This window comes from Megalobrama amblycephala, linkage group LG2 (assembly GCF_018812025.1).
Source record: "Megalobrama amblycephala isolate DHTTF-2021 linkage group LG2, ASM1881202v1, whole genome shotgun sequence".
Lineage (NCBI taxonomy): Eukaryota > Metazoa > Chordata > Actinopteri > Cypriniformes > Xenocyprididae > Megalobrama > Megalobrama amblycephala.
In genome coordinates this window covers 24,484,927-24,500,525 of record NC_063045.1, presented here as the reverse complement: position 1 = coordinate 24,500,525, position 15,599 = coordinate 24,484,927, and the positions used below count along the sequence as shown (strand labels likewise).

The 15,599-nt window shown below is 34.5% G+C and overlaps 1 protein-coding gene across 3 annotated transcripts in view; it reads right to left on the bottom strand.

The window, feature by feature from the left end:
- Positions 1-15,599, bottom strand: part of rbm20 (RNA binding motif protein 20) — a 92,567-nt gene that overhangs the window by 8,697 nt on the left and 68,271 nt on the right. For all 3 annotated transcript variants that reach the window (XM_048167525.1, XM_048167509.1, XM_048167518.1), the window contains exons 4-9: positions 15,476-15,573; positions 14,698-14,786; positions 6,681-6,824; positions 5,174-5,305; positions 5,018-5,097; positions 581-1,202 (exon numbers count right to left, since the gene is read on the bottom strand). In XM_048167525.1, coding sequence (XP_048023482.1) covers positions 581-1,202; positions 5,018-5,097; positions 5,174-5,305; positions 6,681-6,824; positions 14,698-14,786; positions 15,476-15,573 — 1,165 coding nt within the window. The remainder of the gene's footprint in view (positions 1-580; positions 1,203-5,017; positions 5,098-5,173; positions 5,306-6,680; positions 6,825-14,697; positions 14,787-15,475; positions 15,574-15,599) is intronic.

Sequence of the window (15,599 nt, the reverse complement as noted above, 5' to 3'; positions counted from 1 at the left end):
ATATATTTTAAATAAGATATGTGACCTGCCTGGACCACAAAACCAGTCATAAGGGTCTTTTTTTTCTTTTCTTTTTTTTAATTGAGATTTATATATCATCTGAAAGCTGAATAAATAAGCTTGTATGGTTTGTTATGATAGGACAATATTTGGCCGAGATAAATTAAAATATTGAGAAAATCGCCTTTAAAGTTGTCCAAATGAAGTCCTTAGTAATGCATATCCACTCACAAAAATACATTTTTGATATACTTATGGTAGGAAATTTACAAAATATCTTCATGGAACATGATCTTTACTTAATATCCTAATAATTTCTGGCATAAAAGAAAAATCGATTATTTTGACCCATATAATGTATTGTTGGCTATTGCTACAAATGCGACTTATGACTGGTTTTGTGGTCCAGGGTCACATATATTATAAAATATATGATATAATGATTATTTTAAATATTTAACATTTAATATTCTTAACTCTAAAAATATGTCATTCAGTTGAAACATTATAAACAGCTGAATTATATTACAGTTGGTCGTGAAATAAACCCTAATGAAGATGTGAAATGTGTAGGACATGCCTGATTTTCGGACTCTTTCTCGTCCTTATCTTGTTTCCGGCTCGACCTCTTGCTGCGTCCTCTGTCTTCAGCTATCCGGTTGGAGCTTGTATCGTCCGCCACGTCTGACTCTGAGTGTCGTGGCCTGTGATAGTCGCCACCTTCCCTTCTCTTAGTTTTCCCTTCATGTCTCGGATGTTGCGGCCTGCTCAGTTTATCAGTCTTGTAAAGTGAGTCTTTCTTGTAAAAGTCATCTATAGAGTGGTAGGAGGAGAAGGAGGAACCCTGAGGACTTCCGCGAGGGTACCAGTCCCTGCCCCGCTCGTCCCCGGGCCCCATACGAGGGCTGATCCGGTCCCCGGTTTTAAAGTACAATTTCCTGCGCTCGGACAGCCATCCGTTGGCTCTCTCCTCTTCATCATTCCTCCAATCGTCTCTCTCATTGGGGTCCTCATCACCACGGGAATGGGACGTCCAGTCCCAAGAGGCCCGGCGGGGCCCCATGCCGTTGCTCCAGTCAGGCCGACAGGAAGGCCCCAGTGGACTGTGAGCAGAACTGCATGAAGTGAAGCTCGGACTGTGAGAGCGCGGACTCAGAGAACGACTGATGGGGCTACGAGATCTTGCACGTTCTGGTAGGTACCTACACAAACCAGCAGACATTTTGAGACAATGATAAAGAAAAAGAAAAATCTTAAAATATTTTAAATTTTTTTTTTTTTTTTTTTTAAATGTACACTTTCTTGGTTTTATATTAGGGTGACCAGACATTCCCGCTTTCTGGGGACAATTACGGGTTATGGTGTCCTGTCCCCGGAAATGACCGTGTTTTACACACAGGGAAAAGCCCAGCCATCAGAGTCTGCTGGTTACCAGCAATCGTGTAGTGATTATTTTCACCAACAGAGGGGGCTGCAAGCTAAATTGATTTCTTGGCCGCACTACGTGCATATCTATGGAGAGCAGTCATCACTTGCCAAAAAGAGACACACACAGTTATCATTTTGAAGGTACTTACATACTAGCTAGTAATGTTAAAGTAAGGCTGTTTGTATGTGCTATATAACAGGGTCTGGATTTTGTACACAATTTTACAAGTTCGCAAAACTGCTCATCACAACAGTAATTTCACACACACACACACACACACACACACACACACACACACACACACACACACACATCTTTCTATACCACATTAGAGGTAATCAGTTTTTTTAATAGTTGGAGATAATCAACTGAACAATTACACTTTCATTGATTACATTTGAGTATAAAATTCAAAATAATAAGCCCAGTTAGAGATAGTAAAGTTCCTTTCCAAAAGCACACTTGAAAAGATAAAAAAGTTCTGATTACTGGTGACCAGTCCCGGTTTTTGATGTTCTGTCCCCGACTGGAGCTGTCCCCGGAAATGTCCCCGTTTTACAGCTCGTTTAAAACAACCCGCAAATATATTGCAAAGAAAACACGACCAACATACAGCTGCCTGTTGGTTATCGGAGCAGTCGTGTAGTGATTATTTTCACCAACAGAGGGAGCTGTGCAGCTACACTTGGTCGCGCGCGCGCCGCTGTTCATGAAGAACGTAACCTTGACCAGAGCAGAGCGCCATTATCGTCAAATATCAAAATAAACATCGTTATCGGCCTCAAGGTAGTATCATACTAACTATTCATGCTGTTTGTATGTGTTTTATAACAGGGCCTCAACAGGGTGCGAGATTGTTTTGCACAAATTTAAACGTCCACAAAAGTTCCGCAGTCACAACGCAGCAATTTTCACACATCTTATCACGTGGTGAAGGTACGCTCAGATATAAATAAACAAAATAATAAATTAAATAATACACTTGCAACTTACTTTGTGCCTAAAATTAGTCTAAAATGCAAAATAATAATTAAAAATAACTTAAAGGGTTAACGTTAGTTCACCCAAAAATGAAAATAATGTCATTTATTACTCACCCCCATGCCATTCCACACCGACCTTCGTTAATCTTCAGAACACAAATTAAGATATTTGGTTCAGTGGTTCAATATTAATATTATAAAGCGACGAGAATATTTTTGGTGCGCCAAAAAAACAAAATAACGACTTATTAAGTGATGGCCGATTTCAAAACAATGCTTCAGGAAGCTTCGGACGTTATGAATCAGCGTGTCAATCATGATCAAACCGCTGAAATCACGTGACTTTGGCGCTCTGAACGGGTGTGGAACGGCATGAGGGTGAGTAATAAATGACATTATTTTCATTTTTGAAAAAGTTTTAACTTAAGTTTTTAACTTCAACGTTAAAAAATTGTAATTTCTGTATACAGTATAAACAGCTTGTGAAAATGAAAATATAAAATTAAATAATGAATGTTAAAAAATATTTGTTAAATGCCATTTTATTGATCTTATCTCATATTTATGTTGTTTTATTTTTGTAATGCAATGTACTTTTGTAAAGTCATACTTTTGTTATAACATTGTTTTGAACTGCTTTTGCAATGGTTACTATTAATAGTGTAATAGTTTTTTGGTGAATTGTAGGCTATTAAAACCAGACCAAAAATTTTAATAATAAAACTAAATCATAATAATTATTTATGTAATAATATAAGGAACCCACAGCAATTAAAAAACAAAAACATTCAAAAATGTATTGTCCCGTTTTTCAATTAATATATAATAACAAATTAGATTTCTATGATTTTTTGGCCACTCAAATAGGAAATGTCCCCGGTTTCCATTTCAGAAATCTGGTCACCTACAGTAGCTTATATATTTTGTTTGTGAAAATGAAAATATGAAATACAATTAGAAAATGTTAAAATATTTGTTAAATACATTTACTTTTTACTGTAATGTCGAACGTCACATGAACAAACAGGAAAACAGGTCTCATCCACTTGTTGGAGAAAGTGTTAACAGCAGTTTGATCTGACGGTGAAACCTATGGACTTTTAATGTTATCTGCTAACCAAAAGTAGCAAGTAATCTTAATTGTTGCCGTTTTATCCATTATAATGTTAGTGAGAAGAAGAAAAATAAAAACTTTTAGATATCAGTCTGTCTGTATATGCGACGGACATCGGTTTTGCTCACTCCTTTAAAGGTATCGTAACGAAGCACATACAAAAGTCCTTAACCAGAAGTGATGAAGAACCGGTTTTACAGAAAACAGAAGTTTGTTGCACATAATAACCCCCATTGTCTTTAAACCAGTTATAGTCATTTTGATAATTATTAATTACAAGAAGTAAACAGAACCCACAACAATTAAAAACTTGTACTGTCCCCGTTTTTTAATTCATAGATAATAACAAATGAGATTTCAATTATGTTCTGTCCACTAAACTAGTAAATGTCCTTGGTTCAGAAATCACCATATTTAATTGGGTTTGCCTCAATTTATACAACATTTGCCTCAATAAACTCCTAATTACTGATTATTTAGTAAGGTAGTTGTTTAGGGGTAGGTTTAAGGATGTAGAATATGGTCATGCAGAATGCAGAACACATTAATATGTGCTTTATAAGTACTAATAAACAGCCAATATCATAATAATATGCATGGTAATTAGCAATTAGTTAATAGTGAGAATTGGACCCTAAACTAAAGTGTTGCCAAAAAAAAAAAATCAATATATTTTAAGGTAAAGTGTATTTTTTACCAGTGTCATAAATTGTTAATTTATTAATATCATTAAATATTCTGAAATAAACCACATTAAATTTTACAGTCTGAAGCAACTTTGCCTTGTCATTAAAAAAAGATCAAAGTAGATATTTTAATTGACTTCATTTTTCAATAATTAATCAAAATCAACATATAAAATACCACCCTTTTAGACAAAATGTAATAATGAATAAAATTCTACAGTAATAACAAGTTTAAATATTCAATATTATATTTATTCCATAATAAATTTTTTTTGTAAAATATCAAATTTAAAAATGCCATTTTAGTGAATTAATCTATATCACAATCTAAATACTCTAAAAATGATCTAAAATAGCAAATTAAAATTTAGTTAAAAATTCTTTAGTATATTATTAAACATTCAAGGGTCTGCAGGGGTCCTCTCTATGATGTAATTTCGTTTTTAACGTTTTTCTTTTCTGCATGTTGGTTGCACCACATGACTTGGATTTGGAGGACAAAAGTTTTTCAAATTTTAACAAGCAGTGAAGCTGTATTTTTTTTTTTTATATATGTATATAATAATAAGATTATTAACTACTTTCCAAGAATTTCATTATTTTTTTCTTCATTATGATAATAGGACAGTCGTAGTTATTTTTGAATGTTGAATTTTAATTAATTAGAAATTAAAACCATGCTCTTAATAGAAAAGGTGTATTCACATCACTGTGTATATGAAATGCATTTCAATGTATTTTTGAATAAATTAATAGTTCCAAACCTAGAAAATGACCCAAAAAAGTCTCCTGATGTCATTCTCACCTGTCAGTCTCCTGCATCTCATCTCGCTCTCTCTGAGAATTGATGTCTTGGATTATAGAATCAACATCTTTACCTGGTTTCTGGATCAGAAAGCAAAACACTCCGAGTTGGATTTGTTCAAGTCATATGATTATGATGAGCCAAGATGACACATACCTTCAGCTGCAGCTCCTTGTATCTCTTGGACATGCGGATCAGGAGTTTCTGTCCATTGATTGTGGCCGGCTGCAGCTGGTAGTATTGCACCATAGCCTGTGCCGCCTCCACGTATGCCATTTCAAGAAAAGCCTGACAGAAAGCATGCATGAAACATAAAATGTGTCAAATGTATTCCAAACAGATCTTTTAAAATATACTTTTTAATTGCTTAATAAATCCCCTAGACATTTACAAGATCAATTCAATGCCAGGAATTTTAGGCACATGTCAAACTTGGCACTGGACCCAGAATGTGATCCAGTTGGTACTAACAGCACCAATCAAAAAGTCAATCAAATGTGACTAACGATTCGAGGTGATGGAGATATCATTGGTGTCAGGATTTAAATGTGTGAAGATAAAAGTACATAAAGTGCTTGCCTAAATCTAATTCTGCAGTACTCCTCCAGCCTGGCACTATTTACGACAAAATGTATCACAGCTTGCAAAAATTTAAAGTCACAATGAAATCAAAATGGACATTTCTTTTTTTTTTTTCTTTTTTTTTTATGGAATATTGCATTATTTATTTTAAAGGTGCCCTAGAACCAGTTTTTACAGGATGTAATATAAGTCTAAGGTGTCCCCTGAATGTGTCTGTGAAGTTTCAGCTCAAAATACCCCATAGATTTTTTTAATTAATTTTTTTAACTGCCTATTTTGGGGCATCATTAACTATGCACAGATTCAGGCTGCGGCCCCTTTAAATCGCACGCTCCCTGTGGCTCCGTGGCTAACGGGCTAAAGCTAACATTACACACTGTTGGAGAGATTTATAAAGAATGAAATGAATGAATGTTTATGAATTATACAGACTGCAAGTGTTTAAAAATGAAAATAACGACGGCTCTTGTCTCCGTGAATACAGTAAGAAACGATGGTAACTTTAACCACATTTAACAGTACATTAGCAACATGCTAACAAAACATTTAGAAAGACAATTTACAAATATCACTAAAAATATCATGATATCATGGATCATGTCAATTATTATCGCTCCTTCTGCCATTTTTCACTATTGTTCTTGCTTGCTTACCTAGTCTGATGATTCAGCTGTGCACAGATCCAGACGTTAATACTGGCTGCCCTTGTCTAATGCTTGAACATGAGCTGGCATATGCAAATATTGGGGGCGTATATATTAATGATCCCGACTGTTACGTAACAGTCGGTGTTATGTTGAGATTCGCCTGTTTTTTGGAGGTCTTTTAAACAAATGAGATTTACACAAGAAGGAGGAAGCAATGGAGTTTGAAACTCAATGTATGTCTTTTCCACTGAACTCTTGTTATTCAACTATGCCAAGGTAAATTAAATTTTTAATTCTAGGGCACCTTTAATGATTTACCTTGAATGACAAAAACTTCCCCTCCCTTTTGCAGTGACATCTCTTCTCTTCTCTGATGATGTGTTTACTGGAGAGATCAACCTGTCACTCACATGAGATCTAAGGCTGAATTATACCTGATGCGTCGAGCGCATGAGGATGTAGTTGGTCACTTTGCCGAAGGGTAGCCCCAAGTTGATGACATCATTCTCCGTGCAGCTGCCCTCTGGGAGGTTACAGATATGGACGACACGCCCAGGACACGCCTTACGCTGAAGAAACTGTGAGTGAACGGGACACAATGAAACATACAGTCCTGAGACTATTACATATTCTATATCACACATTTTCTTTTCTTGCAAATTGTTTACATCTGATCAACAATGGTGGGAAATGTTTAAGAGAATTTGAATATAGTATCAATGAAATATATGTGAACATATAAGATATTTGTGGCAAGCAGTTGAGTTAATGTATGATCTTTTTATACCTGAAACAGTTTATTAAAAATCCATCTGGCCCTGTACTAATGCCCCCTACTGATGCTAAAATACAACACTGACCTCTAACCCTTATGTAGCAGCTGAGGGTCCTCATGTACATTAACATACTACATTATTTTAGGTTGTAATTTATGATTTAAAAGCATAAGCGAAAACTTGAGAGATATTAACGTGGGATATAATAAATAAAATTACCCCATGTTTTAATTTCTTCTTTGAAATGAAATAGCATTCTCTAAAAATAAAATAATAATAATTTAGCTAATTAATCCATATTATAAAATATAAATACATTTTAAAAAAATAATAAAATTGGTTAAAACAATAGAAATGTAAATCAATATTACATTTGTTTCATATATTAAATAACTACAGAAAGCCTCTAAAATGTAAACATACAATTTTATTATACCATATTATTATACCATAATTTAAAGACTCTAGAATGTAAAAAATACAGTAAAACTCTAATATTGTGAAATATTATTACAATTTAATATAACTGTTTTCTATTTGAATATATTTTAAAATGTAATTTATTTCTGTGATCAAAGCTGAATTTTCAGCATCATTACTCCAGTCTTCAATGTCACATGATCCTTCAGAAATCATTATAATATGCTGTTTTGCTACTCAATAAACATTTACTATTATCAAAACAGTTGTGCTGCTTAATATTTTTGTGGAATTTTTTTTTACAGTATTAAAAAAAACGTACTGATGGCAAATTTTTACAGTAGCATAAATTTTACCTTGAAATAAACTACATAAATAATCTACATTCTACAAACAATAAAATAAAAATTTTAATTATCACATTATCTTTGTATGTATAGCACATTCTGAATACTCTAAAAATGCATTAAATTAAAATGTAAAAATTAATTAAAAATGTCAAATTATTATTACAACCCGAATTCCGGAAATGTTGGGACGTTTTTTAAATTTGAATAAAATAAAAACTAAAAGACTTTCAAATCACATGAGCCAATATTTTATTCACAATAGAACATAGATAACATAACAAATGTTTAAAGGGATAAATTTTACTTTTTTATCCACTAAATGAGCTCATTTCAAATTTGATGCCTGCTACAGGTCTCAAAAAAGTTGGCACGTGGGCAACAAATGGCTGGCTCAAGAAACCACTGTCGGTAAACACAATCTGCCGTGCCATCTGCAGATGCCAACTAAAGCTCTATCATGCAAAAAGGAAGCTATATGTGAACATGGTCCAGAAGCGCCATCGTGTCCTGTGGGCCAAGGCTCATGGAAAAGTGTGAATACAATAATAAACGATGGTAACTTTAACCACATTTAACAGTACATTAGCAACATGCTAACGAAACATTTAGAGACCTTCCACCGTGTTATCAGCGTTCAGTTCAAAAGCCAGCATCTCTGATGGTATGGAGGTGCATATGTGCATACGGTATGGGCAGCTTGCATGTTGCATGGAAGGTACTATGAATGCTGAAAGGTATATAAAGGTTTTAGAGCAACATATGCTCCCCTCCAGATGACGTCTATTTCAGGGAAGGCCTTGTGTGTTTCTGCAGGACAATGCAAAACCACATACGGCAGCTATTACAACAGCATGGGTGCTGAATTGGCCTGCCTGCAGTCCAGATCTTTCACCTATAGAGAACATTTGGCACATCATTAAACGAAAGACGACCATGAACTCTTCAGCAGCTGGAAACCTATATCAGGCAAGAATGGGACCAAATTCTAACACCAAAACTCCAGAAACTCAAAACCTCGATGCCCAGACGTCTTCAAACTGTTTTGAAAAGAAGAGGAGATGCTACACCATGGTAAACATGCCCCCGTCCCAACTATTTTGAGACCTGTAGCAGGCATCAAATTTGAAATGAGCTCATTTTGTGCATAAAATTGTAAAATTTCTCAGTTTAAACATTTGTTATGTTATGTATGTTCTATTGTGAAAAAAATATTGGCTCATGTGATTTGAAAGTCTTTTAGTTTTCATTTTATTCAAATTTAAAAAACGTCCCAACATTTCCAGAATTCGGGTTGCATTATTAGTTTTCATTTTATGACAGTAATATAAGCTATAGTGCGGTGGGATGTGTACGGGGTGTTTGATTGACAGCAGCAAGTGTGAGGGGCGCTCGGCCCACATCAGTGTTAGGTCAGAGACCAGGGTCAGTGTTTACACTGCAATGTACACACCATAGGAAGTACCATAGAGATCTGCAGAGTGCATGAGCACCGATTAATTATCATGACTGCTGATCGTGAGAATGAAAGTAGTGAAACTTGTGAAGTTCCTGTTGTCCCTATAAATGATTCAACCATCATACTCAGACCGGATCTCAAAGCAGAGCCAAAAAGGCCCTGAATGTGACAACCACTTGTGAATTCAAAGCCTTAAATCAATGTTAATCTCGACATGGTTGATTTCTGGGTTTGTCTGCAGCTGGTTGCTGACCGAATCTAACAGCAGAGCTTGTGATAATTCTATGAATGGCTTCCAGCCAGACTTTCCCTTTGCCCAAATATGTCAAAAAGTTCATATTAGGTCTATCTCCATAAACACATACCAAAATAGACCCCCAAACAGGCTGTTTATGCCTCTGCTATATGCTATATAAATCAGAATGTAACTCTAAATGGCTTGTATGTGCCGGGATAGTAAAATGCAACACCAGTGTATTGGAGTTCATTCAGCTCATTGTGGTCAGTGAAAGATCGAGGTTCTGGCAATGATCAAGGTGATTATGTTGAAATGCTTGGTCAAACATAACTGGCATTGCAGTGAAACCCCGAGGGGTTGTGGCTGCTGCTGATTGGCTAGCAAGGATGCTAGGCTGGTCGGTAATCTCAAATAAATCAAGCAATGTTTTGAAAGCATCGCAGCATAAACAGTGGCTACAAAGCCACATTTTAACATGAAATTATGGTTTAAAGTTGTCTCCGCATATTAAGTTGCAGTTTTATTTTAGTATCGAGACACTATTATAGATTTTATTAGTATTTTTAATTTTATATTTTCTGTTTAAAAAATGCTTTTGTAACACTTTACAAAAAGGTTAGACTGCCTTCCGTATTTAACTTACGAAAAAAGCTTAACTGATGCCGCAGTCTGGCGGAGGAAGGCGGTCTGGCAGAAGCTAGATATTTTACTTTATAACTTTTTTATGACTTTTACTTTATAACTTTATAACTTGATATTTTTCTTTCACAAACGCATCCCTTCACTTCAGAAGGCCTTTATTAAGCCCCCGGAGCCGTGTGGAGTACGTTTATAATGGATGGATGCACTTTCTTGAGCTTCATACTCGTTAGTCCTATTCACTGCCATTATAAAGCTTGGATGCGTCTAATCATTATAAACAATATAATATAATTATAAAAAAGAATGTCTGTTTTATAATAGATGTTTTTGTAGAGAGTGTATAGGGTCGAAAGTGACCCCAGATGTCAATAGTGTAAGTATATTTTTGTTTTCTGCTCAACAGTAATTGAATTTTTGATGACTGAATAAGTGCAATTCACCTTTATTCCTCAAGGTGGCAATGTCTGATACACAATGATGACATGAATTTTCACTCATAATTACAGCAGGCATAAAACAAAAGAATACACAAATATCAAAGCAAAACTTGAAATGGCTTTGCAGATTTACTGCAGAGCAAGTACAATATGCAATAAAATGTGTGACACTGGTGTATCTGGTGAAGAAGCTGTCAGCGATCAAAATATTGATTTTGAAGATGATGAAAATGATAGTTTTGAGAATAGGGTTGAGAGCGAATATGAGCCAGAAGCTGAATGTTTGGGGGAAATGAGCTCTGACGATGACAGTGACGATCAGTTCAAATTGATCCATTCCAAGTTCCAAAAGGTAATGAAATATGCTTTATGTTATTCTTCTGTGATTGTTATTAAAATATCAAGAGAGTTTTATACTATTACAGCAGTTAAAGAGCCATCTGTCTTAGATATAGATCTAAGGATCTATAGCAGGGGTCTCCAAACTCTGGAGGGCCGCTGTCCTGCAGAGTTTAGCTTCAACATGATAAAATTTAATGTTAACAAAAAGTAAATGTCTTCTGTATGCCAACAAAATAAACTGGCATATTTCCATTAAAGAGAGAAACCTGATTGATGTTGCAATATGTAATTTTTATAATGTGTAAAATGGCAATGAATTTCCACGAAACAAAAATATTTTTCGTTGTCATCACAGTGGTTTGAAAAACATTCTTGCCTATGCCAAGATCTCTCACTGGTTTGTTATAAAAATATATTGATGATCTGATTACATCTTTCGACGTAACTGTAACAGATTGCAGTGGAATATGTGGTGCATAATATGAATGTCAACTGAGACATTGACACAATGAGATTTGTCATGAGCACATCATAAATTAGGAAAACGAAAGACAATCTCTTTGGAGATCTAGTGATGACTGCCACCATATCATGCTACAAATGCATTCACATCTGTTTGCTTGTCTAAGAGGGTTTAAACTGCTTTACACAAGCCCTGAAACAGGTTAATCTGAAACCTATAGCATGCACTTTCTGGATTTCATAGATCTCCTGGCATTCCTCCCGTCAGGAAGCCTTTATCCCCAAGGATCAGGTTACGATTCTTTGGGCTGAAATTGAATTCCCAGCCTCAGAGCCTACAAAGAATCCTGGAACAGCACACACATCTTGATTACTTGGCCAGACAGTTTGATCTGTTGATACTGAAAATACGAAATCCTTTCTTTTTGTACTGATTTTTTAAAACTGAAAACGGATCCTTTCACACGATAAGCTGAAAACTAAAAGTCGCCAACGTACAGCAGCGTTATAACAGGTGGGTTTTATAGGAGCTAACATTAGCCTATGCTTTCACCTCTCCAGTGGACTAAATCATAAATAACTTGGCTAAAAAGACCACCATAAAGAATCTTTGTGCAAATGCATAAAGTACCATCCTGCACATGACATGGTTTCAATTATAGGTGGTAGACATTTGTGCAAGGTCAGAGTATCTAATCCAAAACAATGCTTCAAGCCGTCCATATGTGAGGATCCATCAGTCACACTCATGACACGCAAACAGCCGCCTGTCTGAGCGCTACTCGCATTACTGTGCTACATGCAAACAATGAATGAGCATGAGAGAAGAAATGAAAAATAGACTGTCACAAGATAAGCCGATGACAAGAGTAATGTAGAAGAAATTCCTTATAACAATAAATGAAATATATATTTCAATTATAATATAATATAATATAATATAATATAATATAATATAATATAATATAATATAATATAATATATAATTAAAAAATGTCTGTAATTGTAGCCACAGTAATAATCTATTATATGTACCAATAATAGTTACACTACCTTTCAAAAGTTTGGAGTGAGTGAGATTTTTTAAAGAGAAATGAATACTTTTATTCAGCACATTTGCCTTAAATTGATCAAAAGTGCCAGTAAAGACTTTCAAATGGTTACAAAATATTTCTATAACAAATAAATACTGTTCTTTTTAACTACTTCTATTCATTAAAGAATCCTGAAAAATGTATCTACACTTTTAAATATATTAAAATAGAAAACATTTATTTTAAATCGTAATAATATTTCACAATATTACTCTTTTTGCTGTATTTTTGGTCAAATAAATGCGGCCTTGGTGAGACTTCTTTCAAAAACATGTTAAAAATCCTTCCTACCCCAAACTTTTGAATAGTAGTGTACATCTTCAAAAAATGCATTAGACACATTAAATACATGATTAATTCATAAATGTGTTATAATGCATTGCACTAGTTCAAGAACACTTATTATTAACCAAGTAATTATTAAAAATGCTGTTACCATTAATGATAATGTAAACTGTGATTATAAGGCACATAAGTCATAACACTTTTTATCCGCAAATGCTATAATAGTGATTCTATCTTGGCAACTTGCTTTTCGTTTCTGTTTATCTCTGTCACTTCTAAAAAAAGATACTGTTCATTTGTAACATTTGCTAATACAAAATACAGTGCAAGAACTACATTCTGACCATGATTTTGACTCATGCTGATGTACAGTATGAGATTCAAATTAGTAGCCCGTCTACTAAAAAAATCTCAGTGAAACATTTACCATCAGATATTTTGCTAGAAAGCCAATCAAAAAAAATAGTTTTCTCTTTTTGTCCTAAATTTAAGTGGTGAGATGCTCTTGCCATTGTGCAACCAAAATACAAATCATAAAATAATGTCTGATCTCAGCTGTATTTTACTCATAGACTGGATATGTTGCTACACTCTAAAAAATGCTGGGTTAAAAACAACCCAAGTTGGGTTGAAAATGGACAAACCCAGTGGTTGGGTTAAATGTTTACCCAAAATGCTGGGTAGTTTTATTTAACTCAACTATTGTTGAGAAAATACTAAATGGCTGGCTTAAAATGATCCCAAAATAGGTTGGAAATTAAAAATGAAACAATGATTAAAATGTTAAAATAATTACTAGAGGCAACAATAATAATCAAAAGGTGAACATTTATTATTAAACAATTTATTTAATGTTTATTGTTTCATTATTATTCATTAAACATATTAATAAATGTTCATTTCCAACATACTTTGGGTTCATTTTAAGCAAGCAATACAGCAATTTTTCAACAATAGTTGAGTTAAATAAAACTACTCAGCAGGTTGGGCAAACATTTAACCCAACTGCTGGGTTAAAACAACCCAATCGCAAGGTTTGTCCATTTTCAGCACAACTTGGGTTGTTTTTAACAATGCATTTTTTAGTGTACACAATTAATAGAATGGCTTTTTGCATATATGCAAGGAAAAATGTTATGTAATTTGTTTGTGATAATGTACATTACTGTTTATGAAATAATACTTTATGTATTCTTTGTGACCGTTAAACTTTGTTTTGTATTATGGGTGGTAGATTTTTTTTTAATCTCTCAGCACTGGCAGGTCTGGCAAAAAGTTAATTTTGGAGCCTGATCACACAGCTAAATAAAGTCCCTGGACAACAAAAACAAGTGTTCAGCTTTTACATGGAACCAGATCTGTCTAGCCGGGTGCATTCCCACCTTATTACAACAACAGAGCAAAATGTGATCGGCCTCTGTTCATTTTGCTGAAACAAAATAGAGTTGTGCTTGAACGTTTGCAGTGCAGTATATTCACAACTCCTATCTATGCTACTGAACCACACTTACACATTAAACTCTTTACTTGAAAGCAATGACTGAACTGTACAATACTGATCGCTTCCACCTGTTCTCAAAAAGCTCTAGCTGTGAAGATGGCTCAGTTGTCCTTTGAATAATAACCATTAGACTGTGATAATAAGCTCTAAGTAATCTGTCAGTCAGTGAAATAGTGTGACCAAAATATAGCATGCTCTGTATCTCAACACTCTTGGCTTCTTTACAAACCCTGTGAGCTAAAAGAACAATGCTATGAGATAAGCCAACAAACATTCAGAATTAAAGACCTCATCAAAAAGAGCTGGGTGAGTATTATTAGAAATCAGTATTACAAATCCACACTAGTCAACACTAAATATCATGTAAATTTTCATTTTTTACAAAATATGACAGCATATTTTATTTCTTTAATCCTTATCTGTTTAATTGGTTTTCCTCATTACTAACCTTTGCCCCTGAAGTAAATCCTGGCCCTGAGAGAGGAAATGACTTCATGGCTGTGGCAGGCAAATATGAAGCACTTCCAGTTGAAACATCTGTAGAAAACAGGACACAACATTTCAGATATCCTAATATATCTATAAATAATACATTTTGAGGTATACATCTGATTTTAACAACCATGCTGAAAATTGTTCACATCATCTTACTTGAGTACCCACTAAAATGTTAGACCCCAAGAAATAGTTTGACTAAAGCATTTTTGTATATTTTGAAACAGAAAATTGGGGCAGGGAATATTTTTCCTTTAGTTTATATACAAACCAAATTATTTTTGTAAAAAAAAATTCAAAAGTCCATTTGAAACAGACAGAATAACCATGTTTTTGTTCTTGCTAATGCTAGTTAATGGCTAGACGACCAGCATATTGGACAAAATTGTGATAAGTACAAGATGATTTATCAATACTTTTTAGTCCATTTTCCAAAAAGTTCTATATGTGTCAAATTTGTTAACGTTATGGAGTGCACAAACATTATTTTTCATGTTATGTTTTTTTAACAAAAAATGATAAGTGAAAAGTTGTTGTATTTTTTCATTTTTTTCTGACAAAAACAAAAATTGTGGTGTTACTACATTAAGTGTGCCAGTCTGTAGACAGTCCACTCTCCCACCGCTGACAGACCTAAAAATAGAGTCCTCTCTAAAATCACGTCCCAGAGCTTTCAGTCTCACAAATTTTCAGCACTTACGTTGAGGGACAAATCAGGAGATTTGACTTACCTTGACTGGCAGCTGATGTGTATGCCATAGTGTTACTCAATGCCATGTTCAGACATCCTTCGGACGACACTGGAAAGTGCACTGCTTCGAGCGTCGGGCTGTGAGGGGGACAGCACTGCATTTA